The sequence below is a fragment of the Harpia harpyja genome, chromosome 11, assembly GCF_026419915.1.
Source record: "Harpia harpyja isolate bHarHar1 chromosome 11, bHarHar1 primary haplotype, whole genome shotgun sequence".
NCBI lineage: Eukaryota > Metazoa > Chordata > Aves > Accipitriformes > Accipitridae > Harpia > Harpia harpyja.
Genome location: NC_068950.1, coordinates 39,776,318 through 39,797,546, shown reverse-complemented (window position 1 = coordinate 39,797,546; position 21,229 = coordinate 39,776,318). Strand labels below are relative to the sequence as shown.

The following is a 21,229-nucleotide window of genomic DNA, read 5'->3' as shown; positions in this document are numbered from 1 at the left end:
CTAGTTCCCAAATACACAGGCTGAAGCACACACACCTTGGCAATGTCCTGCTCAGTCCGCTGACAGTGATGCGCTAGACATGAGTTTAGATAAAGAAAAATTATTTTACTATTTATTATTTGCAAGACTGGCATCTGTATTATTTTATATAATAATATGCAAAGGCAGTCTGTACAACTATAGAGTGCCAGTGTGATTTGAGGACAGGAGTGGGAGCAACTAAGCAGCTGTCCCATTGCTTAATTTAAAACATTTTTTGTTCTGAATTATTCAGCCTTTTTAATTGGGAGCTTATTCACCTATTCCAGAGTTCTGCTGTGGGAACTAATTAATGTTTCTGCAATTTTTGAGGTATAAATTAGCAAGAGATATTATTATCACAGATTCTTCCAGTAACAGGAGCTTGCATATTTAAGAAATATGTTATATAATCCAGATGGTATGCTACTTAAGTGTGGTAAATATTCACAATAAAGAAGTGTGCAGAACATCTGTCAGGTTGCAAGTATAACCAAGCATATAAGTTTATACAGGCAGATAACCAGCTTTTTGAAACTCGTTTCACAGCTGTACTGTCATTTGTATAAGGTCATTTTTGGCTGGCAAAGTATCACATGTGATCAATTTACCAGTGGGCAAAATAGGAGGTTTGCTTTCTCTCAATATATACTAAGGCTAGGTCTGAAACACAGGAGCTGAACACAAACCCAGTGAGCAATTCACAGCTGTAATGGGGTTCAGTATCCCAACAGTTCCCTCTGCCCTTCATTCTCTGAGGAGTATTTTTGCTCTTTGGTTGGACTGACTTAGTCTGAAAAGTTAAAGCGTATTATATTAAATGATTTGTGCTGAAGGAAAAACTAACTCAACCTGATGCTCAACAGATTATTCAATTTAAAAAGATTAACTCTGTAAGGCAAAAGTGGCAGATTTATGATAGCATATAATGATATATGATTATGTTACTATAATGAGCTAAATAACTACAAACCACAAGAGGAAAGTTTAGCAGCTCATTACTATGGCAGAAACAAATGCATAGACAGAACAAGTTTTGAACCACTTAAATAAATTGACTTTATTCCTTAAGAAAACCACATTTCCTTTTGAATGAATTGTTGCTTTCTAAGTGTTATGTCGTGTGGTTTTGAAAAAGCAATAATTTTCCACTTTGGCTGAACGTTGAAGTATTATTATAAATTCATTATGGAAATGGTCATTCAAAAATCAATTTTGATTAGCAGCCTTTGAAATCAATTGATCTGTAACCTGTACTTAGCTGTACTTGCTCTACATCTTTTTTGCATCTCAGTTCATTAATAGCACGTTTTTCTAATGGAATCTGTAGTAATTTGGGAGTTTTGTATTTTTGCCGAAAAAAGGAGCACTATGTAACTCTAGCTGTAGAACTAGGCATCTGTATAGAAGCATATAAACATTGTGGATCTGAAATTTTTAGAAGACAGCAAGCTTCGTCAAGCTGGTAGCAGAAATATTGATAATGAAAGAATAAGCTGACATTATTTATATGTTTAAACCTAGTTGTAGTAGGATCACATGGAAATTATTATATGCTGAAAGAATTTGGCAGGCAATGGAATCCTGTAGTTATTTATACCTGACATGATTTCTTGTCACAAATTTTACGGAATTTGAAAAGCTGAGATTTATTTGCACATACATGTAAATGACATGACATAACAAGATGGCATTTAATAGGCATATTCCAATTATTTGCTCATTACATCATTCATTTTAAAGCTGCTTGAAGTTTTCTAGGCCATGCCTTAGAGAAACAGAGGCAGCCAGAGCAGTGTGTGAAGTGGCTAACTGCAGCTTTTCGGTCACAAATTATTTCAAAGCAAAATTTTAACTAAATGTTATGTTTGGAACTCAGTTTATTCCTTTATTAACTGTTATATTTCTACATCTACTGTACATAAAACATTTAATAGTGATCATTTAAACTGACAGGACATTTAGTAAATTCTTCACTTGAAAATTAACCTCAGAAAATTTTTGATTTAAATCAAAACTGAAGGAAAACCTGAAATCCATGTGGAAAAAAAAATATTGGTGAAACACTTGTTGCCAAATTGGTACTACACTTTTGCTCTCCTAGAAGTAGGGATGTTTGCACCAGACAAGCCTTCTTGCTTACTTCATATTTTAACCACTGAAGGGAGTCTTTTTTTAAGAACTTGTAAAAAATGCTCCATGTTTAGTTTACTCTAATCAACCATATGTGGCTGTTAATTGAACCACTGGTTACAGGATTTTAATTATATCTTAATTCCTAATACTTTCTGTGTAAAGCATTTCAAAAAATCTAAAGGAACCATAACTAAATGGCATGAACCAAGAGCACCTTTGTTTCACGCTGCACATTTTAAAAATGTGTAAATGCAGTAAAGCTCTGACTTGTCTTGCATATGCAAATCAAACATTGTATTGCCTGCAAGCAACAAGTTTCATTTCCTGTGGTTGTGTAAAATGAATGAAACCTTATCTGGCAAGAGCACCCGTTGTTACAAAAGTCCTTGTGGTTGCTTTAACTCACGTGGCCTTTCCATCTCGTGTCTAATTACTTTGGTTTTCGGGAACACTTAGCATTTAAACAAGCTGGCAATTTTCCCTTTTTAATAGTATAAAAGATGCATGAGGCTCAGATCCTCTGGAACAGACTGACTGGCCTCTTGAGCCATGCCAGGCTACTGAAGGCCATCAGCAAGAGCCAGCCTACCTGGTACCACAAGAAACTCCCCGATTGTGCCTCTGAAGCAGCGGGTGGGAGTATAGAAAGTATATAAAAAGTCATGGAAAAAATCTTACTGACATAACAACTCACTGATGCTGCAGTTCTTCAACCTGGAGCTGTGCAGTCACTCCAAGACTCATTTCCACTTTGCGAGATTAACATTCAGCTGGCTACATTTTGAAATACAGCTTTTAATACTGCAAGCATAATTCTTCCTACCCAAGTGTTGTTTCATGCCCAGTTTAAGTGCAGGGAACATCACCAAATTCTTCCTATGCATCCTAGTAGTGGAACTGCAGATCAGGTTCACCAGCTGCAGCTGCAGTTCTTTAGTGTTTCAGATGTAAGGCCAAAGTCCTCCTGAATAAAACACTGACACTCCCCATGAAACCTCCATGCAGTCATGTGAGAGGTTATTCTGAAGATGAGTCATGTAAGCACACAGAAGAGAAATAAAAGTGCCTGCTGACAGCTTTCCAACCAGGCAGTGAACTGTCTGGTGTAAGATCCCTGCATAAGGGATAAACCAGGCACTGTCTAACTCAGTCATCTTCTCAGTGCTCTTGTCTGTGCAAAGAGCTGTCTTGAGCCTCTACCTCTTTCTCACCTTTTGCAATTGCAAAAGCTATCGGGAGTCTCTGTCTTTCTCCTTCACCTTTCATCCTGAAGGAAGCCGCTACCTGCCTCCTCCCATAGCCATCCCTGTGCCTTTTTCCACACGCACAGAATGCCTTGCATAAAGCCTCTATCCCTTTCTTACAAGGTCTCACTGTCTCATCATTTCTATGAAGCTAATGAAAAAGGAAGTAAGCTTTCATTATACTGCTCAGGTCAGAAGGGTTAGAAGTCCCAGTTTTCACGTCATGGTTTGTTTTACCTGACTAGTGTTCCTGCTGCAACCTTTCCCTTCCTCACTCTGTCTTTTTTCTTTAGTTTGCTACCTGCATTTATCACATCTGCAAGCGCATTGGAACAGGAATGGTGTATTTCTCTGTATTTTCTCTGGGAAGCATTTAGCACAAATTTTGTCCCAGTGAATACAACAGTGCAATAACACTGGTATTTTCTTACATCGTGTCTCTTCATTGGATAGTTCCAGTAAGACTTTTTGCGCTGCCTTTTCAGATTATCACACAGTGATGCTGAGGGATAGATACTGCAGTCCAAAGGAGAATTTGATTGCTTATGGCAGTTCTTTTCCAGACTTCTGATTCTGAGGCAGTTCTCTGCTACAGGTATTTTTTCCTGAGCAGCTAGACAGTGTAACTTTAAAACACTTCAAAAGAAACCTTTACCCATAGGTCTTGAGAAAACCCTGGATCCAACTAGTTTCAATCCAGTTCTGTCATGCTTGGCTGTTCTCTGATTTTCTAAGCCACTGTGCCAGCCCTGTAGATCATAAAGATATTTAATTGATTTAACAAAGGCAAGCCTGGGAGCATGACGAAAGGGCAGCGATTACAGAGACAGAGAAAATACACGTCATGCCTTCCCTAGAAGTGATGTGTATAGCAGACATTCTGGAAAAGGTTCATTTTTTTCTCTAGCAGTGTATATAAGTGCTCTCTGCAATCCAGTTGGCTCATCTGAAGCCAAGTGTCTCATTTTTTTTCACTGCTCATCTCAAAAGGATATATTTTTAGAAGGCTTACAGCAGGGAGTTTGTTTTGTAAACAGAAAAGTCAGGATAATTATCAAAAGCCAATCAATAAAACACTGTACCTAAAACCACATCAAAAGATGGCTTTGCTACCTCTCATAAGAGCTCTTTGGTTTTTTGAGCCAGACGCTCCAGGCAGTAAATAGAGGTGGCTGTCTATTTATTCCGAGGAAGGACACGCATCATTTAATACTCAACTTTCCAAATTTCTGGGCCGCCTTCTACATAGCAGCAAATATGAACAGCTTTGGTACAGTGTGCATAGTGTCTTTATCTAATATAGTCATCCATTAGTAAGTACGTCACCAATCGTGGATATCAACGATTTAGGTATTTTGTGGTGGAGGATCATAGGTTCTCAAGAAATGAATCATCTAATCCTTGCAGATTCTGCCAAAACACATATTAAACTGTGAAACTGCAGACCAAATCTTTCACCACTCGATGAGTTCATTGCATTTCTACTTAAGAATTGCCTCACTTAGCCTTACTTATTATCACCTTAGAAAACATGACCAGAATGAATAGACAGACCCTGAGCTTTGCCTGATACTATCTACTTGGTCAAACTTTGGTAGTAAAGGGAAAATGTAGAAAAAGACAGATCTTTCTTAACAGGAAAAAGCTTATATACTGCATGATTTGTAAGGCACAAATTCCACCCTATACAGCACCCAGGCGCTCTGGTGATAAGCACAGATATTTCATTTCTAAACAAACAGACTGAATAGCTGCACAACTGGCCTAGCAAGTTGCCTTCCACTGGTGAGTGGAGCTGTGCTGACTTCTATCAGCTGAAGATCTGGTTGTGTCTGTGTTTGACCAAACCACCTGGAGCTTTTACAGTAGTTCCTTAGGAAATGTTTCAGTCTGAGGGAAGACAGACAACAGTTCCATATTTTTTCTGGCAATTAGAGGAAAATCCTGATGGCACATTCTACTAAACTTTAAGCCTGACTGGGTTGACTTTAGCCGCATATAAGGGAAGGAGCATCATTTCAGAAGGGACTTTCAGAGAAGGTAGGAAAAGGGATAGTTAATATGAATGTGCAGTTAATGTGCGATGGACGTGGAATCAGGAAGAGGTTATTGAGGCAGGAGGAAGGAAGAGAATTAAATCAGGCCATGGTTGATATAAATATAGTGGCATGCTTTGAGGTCATCCTTATGGGAGCAAATAACATTTTCTTTTAGGGTGTTGGCACAAACTTGTAAGTTGTAAAATTCCTTCCTCAGCAATTCATTTGTCCTTTACTGTTAAATTACTTATTTTGTTGTGCACAACTCATTCACAGCTTCTGCTGGCAAAAACCAAACTGCTGGTCCACTAGTAATAGGATACTTTAAAAAAAAGCAGGACATAAGAAATGTAGGGTATGTGGGGGACAACAATCAAACATGCCCCAAAAGCAGAATGACTGAGGCAGCCAGAGACCATACAGATTTATCTTGGCACTTTTCATAAGCAAGAAGAGCCTCTAGCTGAACTCAAAGTCTTCACCTGACATCCATCTGGAGTCAGTCCTGCACCTCTAGTTAATTTTACTTGCAGACTGTGGCCCCTGTGTTCAGTGAAAGGGGTTTCATTTGAAGTAAGAGCAGTCTGAGAAAGGAGAGGTTTAAGGTACTCTTAAAGGTATTTCGAATAAATAGCGCGGTCTCCAGCAGTGCATAACACACACTGGATGGGAAAAGACTTTACTCAACTGAAGACAAAGCTGTGCTATTCATTTACATATTGCATTATTGTATTTAAATTAAAAGTAATTCATTATAGACACATTCCATTAGGAGCTGAGCATCCTGGACCTGATCCAGTGGAGTACTTACTACTTAGCTTTGAACAAAGTGGGCTATTGACTGCGTTCAGCTGATCTATTGCTTGAAATGAAGCACATCCTTGAGATTTTTGCTTGATGGGGATCACAGTCCACAGCACCTTGTGGGACCGAGTCTGATGTAGCTTTTATATTATTACGCCTGATAGAATAGCATGATCATTTTTCCATAGTTAAAACTGAGGAACTGAAAACCCCCACAATAGTAATGAAATACTGTGACAGAAATGGAGCTAATACCATTGCAGTAGTGTTAAAATGTGTGTGCAATATCTGTTTTCAGGTTACCAAGGCAGCTTTCACTCAATACAAAACTGTTTCCACTATGGAGACTGCTACAGAACAATGGACCAGTCTGTCACCAGTGATGTGCTCACAGGGGAATCCCATTGCTTTAATCCTCTGAGACAGAATGGCTATCACATACTCAATGCACCTTTAGCTTCAACAGGTAATTTATTCCACCTATAAAGAATTACCCATATGATATTTTTAGCAGGAGGGGAAAAGAACACATTTTATAGTAAATGTTATTACAAAAATATGTTTGCATAAAAAACTCAGTCACTGAAATTCATTTGCATCTATAAAAATCCCAGAAGGAAAGCAAATTTGTTTTCTTTAATGCTCCTGTATTTGACTGATGGACAAATTCTCCTTTCGTTCTGCTGGAGATGTCATAGGCAACACACACCTTCAGGAGAGCTGACAAACAAGACACTTCTCACATATTATTGTGTGGGCTATGCATTGTACATCTTCTCAGGCAGGCTTTTATAATCAGATCAAAGTAAAGAAGATAGTTAACACAACTCTGAAGAAAATAGCAGCATCAGGGACTTCCTGTCCATGTAAGAATAAAAGGATGGCTTTGTTTTGCAATACTGATGTTTACAAAATGGAAAGGCACTGCTTGGATAAATTCACCTAAAAATATTAGGTAGTTTCTTTTTGTTCGGGAGTTCCTTTGTGTTTGTGCTGTTGCATATTCATGGCAATTGTATCTTCCTGTTTAGCTACATATTTGGATAATGTAAAATTTGCAACAAGTTATTATAGTACTGTATTACTGTAATACTTCAATATTTAAGTATTCATTTTTATAAAGCATTTTTGTCTACTTTTAAAACCACAGTTAAGAATTGACAGAATTACTGAAATCAAACAAAATGTGAGTATTGTCAGAGCCATGAAACACTACCATTTACTGCAACATTTACTGACATATCTTCAAGAAATTTTTCTTCATGTCTGAATTCAGGAGAGCATCTCAGTTAAGGACGATACTGGAAACATATGTTTAAATGCTTTTTGAAATGGGGCCTGAGTCAGACCACAAAATTAGAGTTGACTTTCCTGTTTGTTTTGCATTAAAGGAGACTCTGTTCAGAGAGAGCATGCATGCATTTGTCTGGTGTTCCATACTAGAAAGTGTATGCATCAGTAATGAACACAAGGGAAAAGTTTAAGATGAAGTTTCAACTTCAGCTTTGAATTCTTTTGTGTTATTCATAAGTTTGATGTTACTAAAACATAGTTTTTTCATGTTAACATCAAATTTCAAGTTTAGATTGACAGCCTGCAATATTTAAAGAACAGACTAAATAAACTTTCCAAACGAAATTGTAGGAGCAAAGAATAATACTATGGCAAGACACCAACTTCAACAACAGTTGATTTTTCTGTCTGGGGCTAAACTATTATGAAATGTTTCTGTGTAATATTTTTGTTTTTAGAGTGGTTATGAGGTATGCAAATACTTAAAAGGCTGAAACATAAATATATATGAAATATATAAATCTTATCTCATCTTTTTGTGTGTAAAATAGAACCATTCAGGTTTGCAAGATTCATCAAGGCTATGCATTAATTTTTTTCAGGCTTTTATAGCACCATTAATATTAAATGAGATCTCATCTCACAGGAATGCCAAATGTGACTGGCAAACAGCTGTTCCATGAATCACATTAACAGTCAATAAATTTTTATTTTCTGTTCAGGACTTTGGATAGTTTACTCTATCTGGAATCTAATAATGATTTCTGGGGTGTATGCTTATCTTGGGTTTTGTCCATCTGTGGTTGTGTATCCACCCTGTATACAGGCTCATCAAATAGAAATTAGCATAACATAAACACTTGCAAAACTTATCAAAATACTGGTCACTCCACTTGGACCGACGCAGCACAGGGCAGATAAACAGGCCAAGTTCGTCTTCCAGAGACTTTGCACATACGCTGCATGCCAGATTTCTGCAGACAGCAGAATTTGACCTGTAAACTAACAGTAAATTAATACGTCATAGGAAAATGCAGAAATGTAAATAAGTAGAGAATTTGGTCTCAAACAGTAAAAACATACCTAATAGTAAAACACCTATAATTAAGTTCTAAGGACTGAGCCGACGGTTCTTTCTGAAATCAGGACTGGCTGCATAAGACTACAGGATCTGTCGTTACTGCTGGTGGTGCAATGCCACACAGCCTGGAGGCCTCAGTTAAGCCCGGCGCAGCGTTTGATTCAGCCATATCTAGACACACTTGCCTGCAGACTTAGGCAGGTGGAAGAGATGAGAGAAGGGCTAAAGAGAAGAAGGAGCCTCATTTTCCACATGGGGAACTAAGGCACAGAAAAACGGTTGTTTCCCAGTGGCTCCAGAGAGCTCCTCCGTCAAGCAGAGAATGGAGCCAGGTCCCAGTGCTTTACCCACGAGGGTCAGCCATCCATACGTTGACTTGCAATTCACACAAATGTGATTTGTAAGAGATTTATTTTCTACATCAGGCACTTAGTTCACCAGCATGTTCTTAACTAGAAGAATCTTGTTCCATGTGTTGCCCTCAGCTGACTTAATGCTGCTGCTGATTATTAAAATTGTGGTAGGTGGGCTCTGTGGGCTGGGTGCAGGGTTCAGAACCTTGCGCTGAAGCTCACACAGACACTTTTCTAAAGACCCAACCCAAATCAGGTGGTGCAGGGTAAAACAGAATACGTATGTTAAAGGATGAACATAAGGGGTCAATGTTTCATGCAGTAGTTTGGGGAGGGGGTAGTGGGGTGCGCTGAAAAACTGTTGAAGGAGAGGGCTTAGGAGGTTGCCCAGCCCCCAGGCAGACAGCAGGGCCATGGGGCACATAGGGTCTGGGTGGTGTGAGGAGAAGCGCAGGCACAGGGACAGATGCAGAAAGGAGAAGGGCAGGGAGGGCAAGGGGTGAACACAGCAGGGGTGAAGTAAGGAAAGAGCTGGCCTGCAGTAAAATGAGTATGTGCATATGAGCCTTGACTGGCCGACCGGTTGCAAAAGCAAGTTATAGTGGGTCATAATAGGAAATTTTCATGTCCTTTGGGATAGACAATAAACCCTTTGTTTCAGACTCCCTGGCACTCCAGCTGCCATAGCACCTGGTAGCAGGCAAACCTGTTCCATTCCACAGGGATGCACAGCTCAGGGAGGCTCGTAACATCTGTGGAAGTTTTGCATTCTAAAAGGAGAAGGACAGAGAAATTCTTCCCCACCATAGTGGCTTTCTGGTAGCCTGGCAAGCACCAGCCAGCTCAGCCAGGTGAGGAGCCAGGAGCGTGGTGGGCTTTGGTGGGCTGAGGACAACATGGTGCGCAGCTCCTTCCACACATCGTGAGCCTGACCTGACCAAGACATGCTTCCGCAGACCTCACTTCTGCAGCATGTGGGGATCCAATAAATGTAGGATCCAGATTTCTTCTGGATCTTAAGAGCAGCTGGGAGACACATGGAACATTTTTCGTAAGTGCCATTAAAATGAAAAAAAAAACACAGAACAAGAGGACTACATCACTTTTAGTGCACACTTACTAGGATCCTTGCCCACTCATTGTTTTGACATCCTATTCAGATAATGACTGTAAAGTCCCAAGAGAGTCATACTCTGGTACTTGCACTTCACTTGCAAATGAGTAGCTTTCCGCAGAAATGAATGGGAGCTTCATCTACTATGACACAAATGCCCATAGAGGTTAGTTTGTGTATATCCTGGGTAAGGCTTTGATGGTAAACCCTATTGTCTTTTCATTAACACTGTGCTGTACTGTATAATCCCAGGCCTCAGACTACGCTTCCTTCCTTATATGTATGTGGTACTAAATCATGTCCATACAACTTGTCACGCTTTCAGGCTATGATGCACTCTCTGAAGCACAGTGTGTATCTGAAGACATGGTCTCCAATGGAACTGATGAAAATGGATTCTTCCAAAATGGCGCCTTTGATCACTGCTTGAATCACATTCCTTCCATCTATACAGATACCTAAGAGCAGTGCTGACCTTGTTTCCTTTATTATACCTATAACTGTGTATGTAATAACAAAGGTGTTGTTCAAGTACTTTTATTTAGTCTGTATCCCTATATGTGCTCATTTAAATAAACACCTCACATTTACCAAACCATTTTATACATGAATAGTCTGTATAAGATAATATTGGAACCTGTTCCTTTGCTGTGGCACTTTGAAATTCATGCTTTAAGGGAATGAGGAGCATTTCAAGCAGCTTGTTTTGTAAGTTCTTTCAGTAAAGTGTAAATGTAAGTTATATAATAAACTTGTAAAGAAGGGTTTTTTTTTTCCTGGAAAGTATGTTCCAATTTGAGAATGTGCCCTTTAATCAGTTTTCATTTAACTCATTGGTCAATTCTTCTTTTTTTTCCTTTTTTTTTTTTTTAACTAAAAGGATTTTTTTTTAATCACAGACCTCATGTATATAAAGATCTTCATTTGCTCGGCTGGTTTTATATTTTCAGTTTTACAAGAAAGCATTAAAAACTGAAAACAAGTGTACTGTCATTTCTTAACATCATCGGTCTGCCTGACAAATCCTAATATTAGATTCTTAAAATGCCTGAGTGATTTAAACAAAGCAGTGACATTTCAGTAACTCTGAAATTAAAGCAGTCCAAGCATATGTGAAGAAAACCAAGGGGCCTGCAGACTCTCAGTGAAAGGACCAGAAGCCTTGCAGCACAGGGCGGCACCTTGGGCTGGCTTCAGGGCGGTGGGTGCCCACCGGCCCTGCCCCATCTCCCAGCCTTCCTGCTGCCCCTGCCATGGTGGGTACATCAGCACATGCAGCTGTCCCAGCAGTATAGGGGAAAATTAAATGCAGCTGTGGTTGGCTTTTTGCCTCCACAAGTAAGTGTATGGCCTCATCCCATGTGAGATCAGAGGCACATTAGCGCTGCACAAACACAGAGCGTGGGGCAGGTTGCCTGATTTCTCCATTCACAAGACCTGGCAGCCACTCTGAACTTTCCACTTCAGGCACACACTGTGGAGAAGAGCAGGACAACTTCGGAGGGCTTTTCTCCATCCAGAGCACTTGTAATCAGTGTCTTCCAGAGGAACAGAAGTCACCTGCAGTAGCTTGGTTCCCTTTCACTGTGGCCCTGACCCCACTGGGCTGCATTTCCCAGCCTAGTCATAATTCCTGGGAGAGACAGATGTCCTGCAAGGGGACAGGCACTCCCAATGTGTGCCAATGGAGGCATGTTAGACATGAGCTCCTGAAAATGTCCCATGCTGGTTTGGGAGAACAATAAGGAAAACATAACAAAAAAAAAGAAGAAAATTGTTCTCATTCGCATAGTTGGGTTTAATAAGGCACCCTAGGAGCAATGTATGGTTATCTAAAAAGCTTTTTTCTGTCTAAGACACAAACTCCAACCTCAGGTAATGCTGCTGCATGCAGAATCTGGTGTCCTGCAAGCGTGGGTGTAACCTCACATGACAATAAATGTCCTAGCTGCCCTTGGCAGTGTCCAGCTGTGACTGGCTGTGCCTCCTGTGCCCGATGCCAGAGCGCTTGAGCTTGGCCACAGGGCAGAGCTCTTGTGAAAAGGCTGAAGGGCATTTTTACAGCAGGTCCCAGAGTGAAGTCTGCAAAAGGACACCATGCCCACACCAATAACAAGCCGTTCCCAGAGGCCAGTTCCCACACCACCATGTCTGCAGCACCAGAGATGCCACACCAGGCACATGGCAGCCTGAGGAGGCTGTCCTGTGCCCATCCGAGGCAGGGGTGCACACCTCAAATGCTGCTGATGCCTGAGTTTTTCACCACCAGGCAAACCTTCACAAGCACCATTCACTAAAGGATGCCCAGATTGTGCATCAATCAATGTCTGGCAAATACCCCTTCATTTACAGCTCAAAGATACCCATGCCACCATGGGGCACCACTGAAAAGTTCACACTGGGTTGAAACCAGTCAGTGACTGAGGACAATATTTTCTTTTTTTCCTCTCTTCTCACCATTTACCAGGATCTGCTTGGCAGCAGTGTGCCCACAGAGTGCTGTCAAGGGCCTTCTCTCATGCCAGGTATGCCAGCACCAAGCCTCATCTCTTCCGTTTTCAGTTCTGTAATCCAATTAGTTGCTCCCCAGAGAAGAGCCTAAAACAAGAAGCAGCTGCTGGAAGATTTCTTGCCCCCCCACCCCCAAAGGACTGACAGAAAAATGTCAAGCACCTGGCTTCAGCAAAATAGCAAGTTCTAGAGGAAAAAAAATGCTAAATTCAGTGGCATGTTAAGAAAATACCACATTTTGCAGCTGCATAATCAGAATCCACAGAGCAGGCCCCAAGCTGAATGGGGCAATTCTTTGGCAGCATTTGTAGAAATGGCATTACTGGGTCCACAGGACTGCAGTTCCCCTTACAGTCACAAGGTTATACAACTACAATGAATATATGTATTTTAAAGCACAATTTGGTGGCAACGTGTGAACCCAGCAGTCAAAGTACCGGGGAAAACACAGTAGCAGCATAAACTCAGAGGTCCCCAGTGCCCCAGCCACTCAGTGTATTTATGTGTCTTTTGCAGCCCTACCAGGGGATGCCGGCTATAACACTTGGCAGTTTCTAACTATGGCAAACATCTTGTACGGAATTGGAAGGGTATGGCGAGGATGTCGCACGCTTGCAGACAACCCTCGAATGGCAGCTCTTCTGGGCAACCAAGACCCTGCCTTCTGCAAGGGTGTTATCCCCAGGGGCCAGTCAACAGCCTGTGGCCAATGACTCCCCACCTCTGTCGGGCACTTTGCACAGAGGTGGAGCAGGAGGGACACCCAGACAGGGCAGCAGGGGAAACTGCTGCAAAGGAAAGTCCTGGGGTGGCAGCTGAGAAAAGAGAGAAAAGAAATGGCTCAGGTCCAACACGGCACCTGGTGCCCCAGTCCCAGGACTCGGCAGCCCAGGGGTCTGCTCCTGCATGCTGCATGAGCATTGAGCATCCTGGTGGCGCTGCACCACTCACAGCAGCACCTGCAAACACAGGGGCAAAACCCTGGATGCCATGCTGTCACAGCAGCATGTTTAGCACTGCTCTGAGGCTGAGCTGGGCTAACCACAAAGCCTACGTGGATGCATTTTACTTGTTTCTCCAGGGCCTGGTTGCACCTTGTTAGTGTACATGAAGGTGCCTCTGTATCCAATTTAGCTTTTTGTCCTCAAGAGATTTAAATGAAACTTAGACATGCAGGAAGTTTTACAGTTAGTCATTACAGAACAAGGTACACAGGGTTATATAACCCCCCTCTTTTACAAACGGTTCCTCAAGATCTCTAGCTCTCAAGGACGCTTAGTCCCAGCTGCAAACCCGTTAATTGTGGCTACCCTGCCTGGCCCAAGCAGTCCCTGGCAGCACTGACTCATCATTCCTCTCCTAGAATTAAAATGCATAAAGGCTCCAAACTGTGCTTAAGCCCGTGCACATAGCTTTGCTTCTGATCACTGCCACATTTGGATTTCTGTCCTGTTGCTTATATCTACTCTGATTTATCAGAGTTTTGGGTTTTTTTGGTCTCAGACAAGTGGCCAGGACACTTTCCTAGAACATTAAACAAGGAGGCAGGTAGCTTAACAACTGCCAAGCAGTAAAAAGCTCTAGAGCTTTTGAAGGAGGACTTAGAAAAAACATATCCAAATCTCAACAAAGCTGTAATGGCTGAGACAAAGATCAAAATAATTCCTGTGCTTCAATTAGTTGGAGACATTACAAGGAAATCGTGCCTTAAAAACGTGATTAATCTCATTTCCGAAAAATTTAAGAAATCCTTCTAAAAATGACATTTTTTTAGTTAAAAATACAAACCAACCAAACCTAAACATATTTGATCAATTACAAAAATATTTATGTCACAACAACCGGGCTGTTCAAAACCACACAATGATTCACAAAGGTCTGGGAAACTTAAAGCATAGCAGCTGGAGTGATGATTTAATTCCAGAATCTGTGTGAATCAGGTTTTCTGTAAATTAAAAGGATAGATTCAGAGAAATGCAAAGGCACTCGTTTGAGTCTGTACGGTTTGGAAAGTTATCCATAATAAAACCATTAAAATACACAATAGCACAAGTTAATGGTTACTTGTGTGCTTGTGTACTTCATTATTTCCTTTTATTACATGTAAGTAGGGAAGTATCTCATGTAAGCTTTTCCTAAAGACACAAAGAAACCTTTCAATGGAATTTATTGCTTGGCAAGTTTCTCGTTGTGGTGCTGTAAAAACCCCACCAACTAATACATATAATAACTGGAGTAAGGCTTTATAATAGTAGAAAATTATTACCCTGTGGAATTAAAATGGAACTGCTGGTTCCAGTTGACTGTCAGATACTTTTTCAGTCTCGGCAACAGAACTCAAATAATAGATTACAACACTACTTTATAAATAGCTACAAATCATTTCCCCAGTGAATGAAAACCCCATTTACCCCTGTGTATGTACTCTGTGTATATGCAGTACGCTTTAGGAACGACTGAAATACGATGACCTTCAGTGGCTGATCAAGCTGGGAGAGAGAAAATTAATTTCAAGTTGATACTGAAGCAGCTAAAGCACTTCTTTGCACTTTCCACCAGCTGGGATGCAAGCCAAACATTCAGCAGGACCTCCAAATTTTTAATATAATCAAGCTCAATCTTTTCATTGCATAGAAAACCAAAATGCTTGTTCTGTTCCCGTTTACTAGCTGCAGTATTTCACAAGCTATAGAAGTAATCGTCCTTTCAGTGCTATAGAGGTGTATTTGCAAGTGAGCAAATGAGATGTACACATGTAGCGTATCGTGACAAAATAACACTATTTTAATGCCATAATTCTGATGTGGCAACATGACATGGGAATTTGCAAGACCAAAGCCTCAGGTCTGCAGTAAGAATGCTTATAGCCTGTGGCAGGTATCAGAAATGCTCCCATATACAGAATACAGAGTCAGTGAGTACATTTTCAGATCATATTTTCTAGTTACGTACACACCAAACAGCAGGAACAGCTGCTGCTTGTGGAAAGGCTTCCCTGCTTATGAGATTGTCCTTTCAACTGGATACATTTTCTAAATGGTAAAAGTCCAAAAAAACAAATTCCAGAGCACATTAAGAGCACCGATTTGATACTGCAATAGATGTCAGTTATGCAAGCAGTGCAAAAAACCCCAGTTCTTAAAACAACAACCAAGTATGTGAAAATAAACAATGACTGTAAATTGAATTTAAATTGCATAAGAGTAAAAGATTTCAATGGTTTTTGTTATGATCTTATTAAAACTTACATGAGTTTAGTTCAGTTCTCCAGTAATGTATTTGTACTAAATTAGAAGATCAGCGCAATGGAAGATGAAAAAATAGCCAGCCTATATCATTTAATTCACTGACAGCAAAAAGCCATTGGAATATTCCCTCCTGAGATAAGCCCTTCTGAGATCTGTAGAGTTACACTAAAACCTCCTCTCTACTTAAATTTCAAAGCAAACTGCAAACTCCCTTAAGTGATTTGGAAGTCCATGGCCCAGAGTCAGCAGAAAAAGAGCTGTAGACGTCTAGATTGTCAAAGCCTTGCAAGGTTGCATATCCTGGCTCCATGGGCTGTCAGCCACTCATAGCTGCAAAACCAGTCAAACCATGACAGACGTTTTTCTTTGAAGCATCTAAGCCATAGAAAGTCCCAATCTAGCTAAAGCCCTTACAAGACTGAGGTTTCTACCTGATTTCTACTGAGATGAAAAGAAATTTGCCCATTCCTTTGGCACAAAGATTTTTGTAGTGGTGGTGAAGCCAGAAAAAAAATCAAATAATTCTTCTGTGCTAACACAGATTTTCTGGCCGGAGCCAGAAAATTCAAAACCAAGTGACTCAACTTTAAAAGTGTATTTCTGGCCCTGTGTTATATATAAGTTCTCTTCAATTAATCAAGGACACCAAGAAAAGCATGATGTTAAGTTTCAAAACTTTTGCAAGTTTTGGCCTGCTTGATTTCAGAGGGTTTTCTCCTTTCTGTCTGAGAGAGGCCGTATCTCTGTCCCTTCACAGTGTGCCTGGGTAGCAAGCAGTGGACTGGAATGTGCTGCTGGACACGGGGACGATACAGAGACGTGGGAGGATGTGTGGAGACACTGGGCAGGGACTCGGCTAGGAAGGGAGTGCATTAAGCTGGTTTATTGGAGGATTAGACCCACTTTTCCATGCTTTCAGGTTTCCTTCATTTCAGAAGGGCAGCATACCACCACCCATCCTCAGGGCAATGGCAACCAAGAGAGCCCCAGAGCAGCTCTTCCCCTCCCATCCCAGCACCTGAGTTCAGTATGTGGTTCAGACACCAGATTCAGGATTTTCCTCTTAAATAACTAAGGGATGGCTTCATTTCACCCTACTCCAGGCATCCATGAGTTGTCAAACCATCACCCTGGCCTCCTCTCAGGCACTGGGAAGGGAAAGATGCCTCCAAAGGGGGAGTCAGCCTGTCCCAGGAAGGCATTGAGGAGCCACAATCTCCACTGATGGACATCGAAATTCAGAGAACATAAATCCCTCCCAACACATCTCCTGTAACAAGGAAGGCTGAGCCTGTGGTGTGCCAGTGTCCTACATCCTTTCCTAAGCAGCCGGTGCTCCTCTCGGAAACAGAGCATGACCCCACACAGCAATCTGCACCACCTCTCTGAGCAAAACTGGGGACCACTGGTACCAAAGAAATCCCTCTGAATCAGAGTTTGCCCTGAATATAACTCAAAGCAACATTGCTGAATTGCAACAGGCTGAGGGACAGATTTTTTAAAGGTGTCTGAACACCTAAAAATCAAAAAAGGGCATTAAGTGGGATTTTTCAGAACTGCCTTAAATTGCTTTCATTTAATCTCCAGGATTTTATTTCCTTCTGAAAAATCCTCTTAGGTGCCTATTTGCATCTTTAGGCACATTCCGCAAATCTGGGCTATATTGCATAATGAGTTTTCTTTCCTATCTCTTTGGGTTGAGAACCACACATTTGCCTAAGGAATTCTCTGTGGAGCTGAAATCTGTTAGGATTATAAATATAGGCTGAGCTGGGAACAGGCATTGGAAACTGCCATGAAGACCATGTACAGAAAACAGTGATTCTAGTCACACAAGATACCTGATATAGTTGGCAGGAAGGCAAAGCTAAACAAATGCAGGTTTACATTTTACTATTTAAAGAATAAAATATTCAACTTGAGTTCCATTAACACCTGTCAGGACTTTGGTACATACTCAAATCCACATTTCTAATTTTACTGCTAAATAATCCCAAACTTGGCAGTTAGAAGGTAAAGCAAAATACCCAAGCTAAACATCTGAAGCGAATTGTAGCTCTCTGGAAGAGCCCTTCTGCTGTATAAATGAAGGTCATATGTATAAATGATTAGAAGCTTAAGGAAATATGTCTTCTGCTTTTCTAAATTGATAACACACACATATTGCATTAATATTCCCACATCAATTATTGGACATGTTCCCTGCTGTAAGAAAAACTATAATTTTTTTTTTTTTAATAATCCCTTGGAATAATATTCTTACACTAGCACAATTAACTCTTGCCGTGCAGAGGGAAAAGAGGTTGATTTAATAAACTACATGCCAGAAAAGCAGTGCATCAGTCCTTGGAGATGCCACCACCTGGATGCACCCTGGTTTGGGGGGGGACGGTCAACAAGACACAAGAATCCTCCTTTCCCTGGTGAAGAAGTGCCAGAGGTGACAGGTCCTGGTGGGGACGGGGTTGGGGGGAGCAACCCAAATATGTTGGCTTTGGTGTCACAGCCATGGCAGCCGCACTGAAGGCAAACCTGGAAGCTCTGTTCATTTACCAGCAGCAAAATAAATCCAACAAACACTGCAGAAAACTCCTTAAACACTTGCTTTCACTTTGTAAGGAGCAACTCGTGCTTGGCAGCAGGCGCGGGGCAAGGTCTCACCCAGCAGTGTGGAGGACCCCCAGGTGCCCAGGCTCTTGTAACAGACGGACTGCCCAGACCCTACCACAGGACTCACCGCCGAAGGCAGGGGAGGGTCAGGGCAGCCGTTGCCGTCGACCGTCGCCTCTTTGGCTGCCACTAAATCACACTTGCCAGAAAGAATTTAATCCTAGGGCTCATAAAAATACTTCTGAAACACATTTTTTCCCTTTCGAAGTGCACTAGATCTCACTAAATACCAAGCATTTTCCATAAATGTTCCCAGGCTAAAATACACCTGGAGCCATCTATAAGGTCTTCATACATACGACTACTGCATGCATGTATCCCATATACCCTGACTGTCCAGTGCATGGCTGGACACCCCCAATTTCAAAGGGAGATGGTCTTGGCATGGACATGAGAGAGCCCAGCTCTGGTGCTCCATGTGAGAAGATGGCAGAAGAGTTGCCAATTCATCACAGCTGACGCTAAGCACAGCAAGCACAAGAATGCAAACAGTATTTATCACTTCTGACAGATTCGTTTATTTTCTGCTTTTTATTAGCTGATGTAAAGTTAGGCTCCTTTTGTCAGAGACAAAAGTCATTAAAAGGAGGGCAGGGGGAAAACAGGAGAATTATTTCCATTGAAAATTACATCAGTATTTTTATCAAGCATCAGAACTCTGTGACAGATCATGGCTATGTACAAATTATAGTGCCAGTTTCAAATTTTGCAAGACTGTAGGCACAAATGCCATGTTTTCTTGTCCCAGTGGATGGAGGTGTGTGCAGACTTACAGGAAAAGCTACTGGAAATCACTTGTCTATTGAACACCACTTTCCCTGCACAAGTCCTGGACTTTTCTGATATTTCTCTTTTCTCACAAGAGGGAGCTCCGGCTCTGGCATAACGGTATGAAAATGTCCTGCCCAGACCCTGCTGCTCTGCTGACTCTGAAATGCCCACCTCTTGTCCAAGGTCAGGCTTATAGGGCTCCTTCTGCAGTTAAAAACCCATCACCAAGAGCTTGAATCTCAACATGAAGTTCAATGATCAAAAAGTTGCCATTGTCGTAAACTTTGAAAGACATTTTCCAAGCAAATGTGATGTTTTTGAACAGTGCCAGAAAGAGTAGTGATTGTCTAATATTTTTTTTCCTCAAAAATCAGATGGGTGTTATGGCTGAACAGTGAAGTCTGATCAGTCAGAAGTAATAAAAGGGCCAAGGAATTAGACAACAAGAATACCAATAATCCTTATAATGTCCATTACTGGTATTTTTCTGATGTGAGACCTCTCAGCAAATCCCAGCTAAAGTAACATTTTGCACAGACTGTTTACTTAAACCTCCCCCCTCTATCAAGGTCCACTCCTGCCCTCCTGCTCAGGCTTACAGACACCTCTGCGGCCGGCCCTGCTGGGCACAGGGGAGCGAGCACACGAGCACAGAGCACAGGCACCAGTGGCCACAGCCACTGCTTTCCATCACGGCTGACTGAGGGAAAAGCCCTGTCCCTGGGTAAGATTAAACTGCAGATGCAGCCCCCACACACAGGACAGCTGCAAGTCTGCCTGCACTTGGACTGACAGCCATGGAGAGAGCTTGAAAAAAATAACACCCAATTTCAAAGGAAAGTTGAGAGCAGCTACCATGGGTTTCAATCGGAGATATTTGGTAGCTGCAGTATTTCTGACCCTTCTGTGTATGGAAGGTTGTTCTACACCTTTGCTACATTGGTGCTTAGTGATGGTCTGCTATCTCCAACCTATGTATGTATACATATTACTCAATGGGCACAGCTTTACACGTTATACTGTTGCTTTTCCTCCCCACTTCTCTTGGTGTACACTGCAAGACCAGCCAATTTTTCAGTCTGAACTGGTGTCACCAGAGGACCATGTTAGCACACCTTGGATTTCTGTGCTGACCTCATTATTAACAATATTAAGAAAAAAGTCTCTTCCCAAAGGTATTCCTATTTGTAACACCTCTCCCACTCAGCTCTCCTCCTTCCAGCACAACCCAGGTGGCCCCACACAGCCACTGCACAGTTTAGGGGCTTAAAATTAAGTTATTGCAACATCCAAAGGCAGAGAGTTTATGTCAGGAACACTTCAGCACCCAGAAAACTCTGTTGGGCCGAAATCCAAAGTTGAGACTGCGTGTCCTTGAGCTCCCTCTGCTGACCCCATGATTATTTACATATACAAAAACATGAAGCTCTCTGCTCTCACGGCGATGCCAACAGTATCTCCAATAACCCAGAGATGTATCCCCAGGCTGATAGCAGGTGCACAGGGCTCCTCTGGGGCAGGGACCAGAGGAATGTGCTGAAGGCTCCTATTTTCCAGGGAAACCGACCCAGGATGGGCCCCATACGTGGCCCAGGCAGGGGTAAATGCCCCTCAGGAACCACAGAAGCAGGCAGCAGTGAATGGGGTAAATGGTCGTGCAGCCTGAGGCTCAGTGCCCTCCTGCAGAGCACTCTGGATCGGGCCCCAGCAACTGGGCATCCCACAGGAACTGCCAGGCAAAGCGGCACATGGCTGGGCTGCAGGGGCAGATCGGTTCCTTCTGATTGACTCCAAACAACAAATCTGTCTTGAAAATACAAATCTGCAAGCATTTTCTGTGACCAGCAACCAAAAGAATTTCCTATTCGTCTAAGCCTAAGGTTAAGAAGGCATACAGACTGTGTGGCAGCTCTACTGTGGCGTCATCACGGCAATTGCAACAGCCAC

At 41.8% G+C, this 21,229-nt stretch overlaps 1 protein-coding gene across 6 annotated transcripts in view; it reads left to right on the top strand.

The window, feature by feature from the left end:
- The window catches only part of GLIS1 (GLIS family zinc finger 1), a 208,497-nt gene extending 197,551 nt beyond the window's left edge, over positions 1-10,946 (top strand). For 4 of the 6 annotated variants that reach the window (XM_052802611.1, XM_052802609.1, XM_052802610.1 and 1 more), the window contains exons 10-11: positions 6,540-6,707; positions 10,408-10,944. In XM_052802611.1, coding sequence (XP_052658571.1) covers positions 6,540-6,707; positions 10,408-10,544 — 305 coding nt within the window. In that variant the 3' untranslated portion in view covers positions 10,545-10,944. Of the gene's footprint in view, positions 1-6,539; positions 6,708-10,407 lie in introns of all 6 variants that reach the window. The other 2 variants (XM_052802613.1, XM_052802612.1) reach the window with 2 other exon arrangements.
- Positions 10,947-21,229: the final 10,283 nt, after the last annotated feature.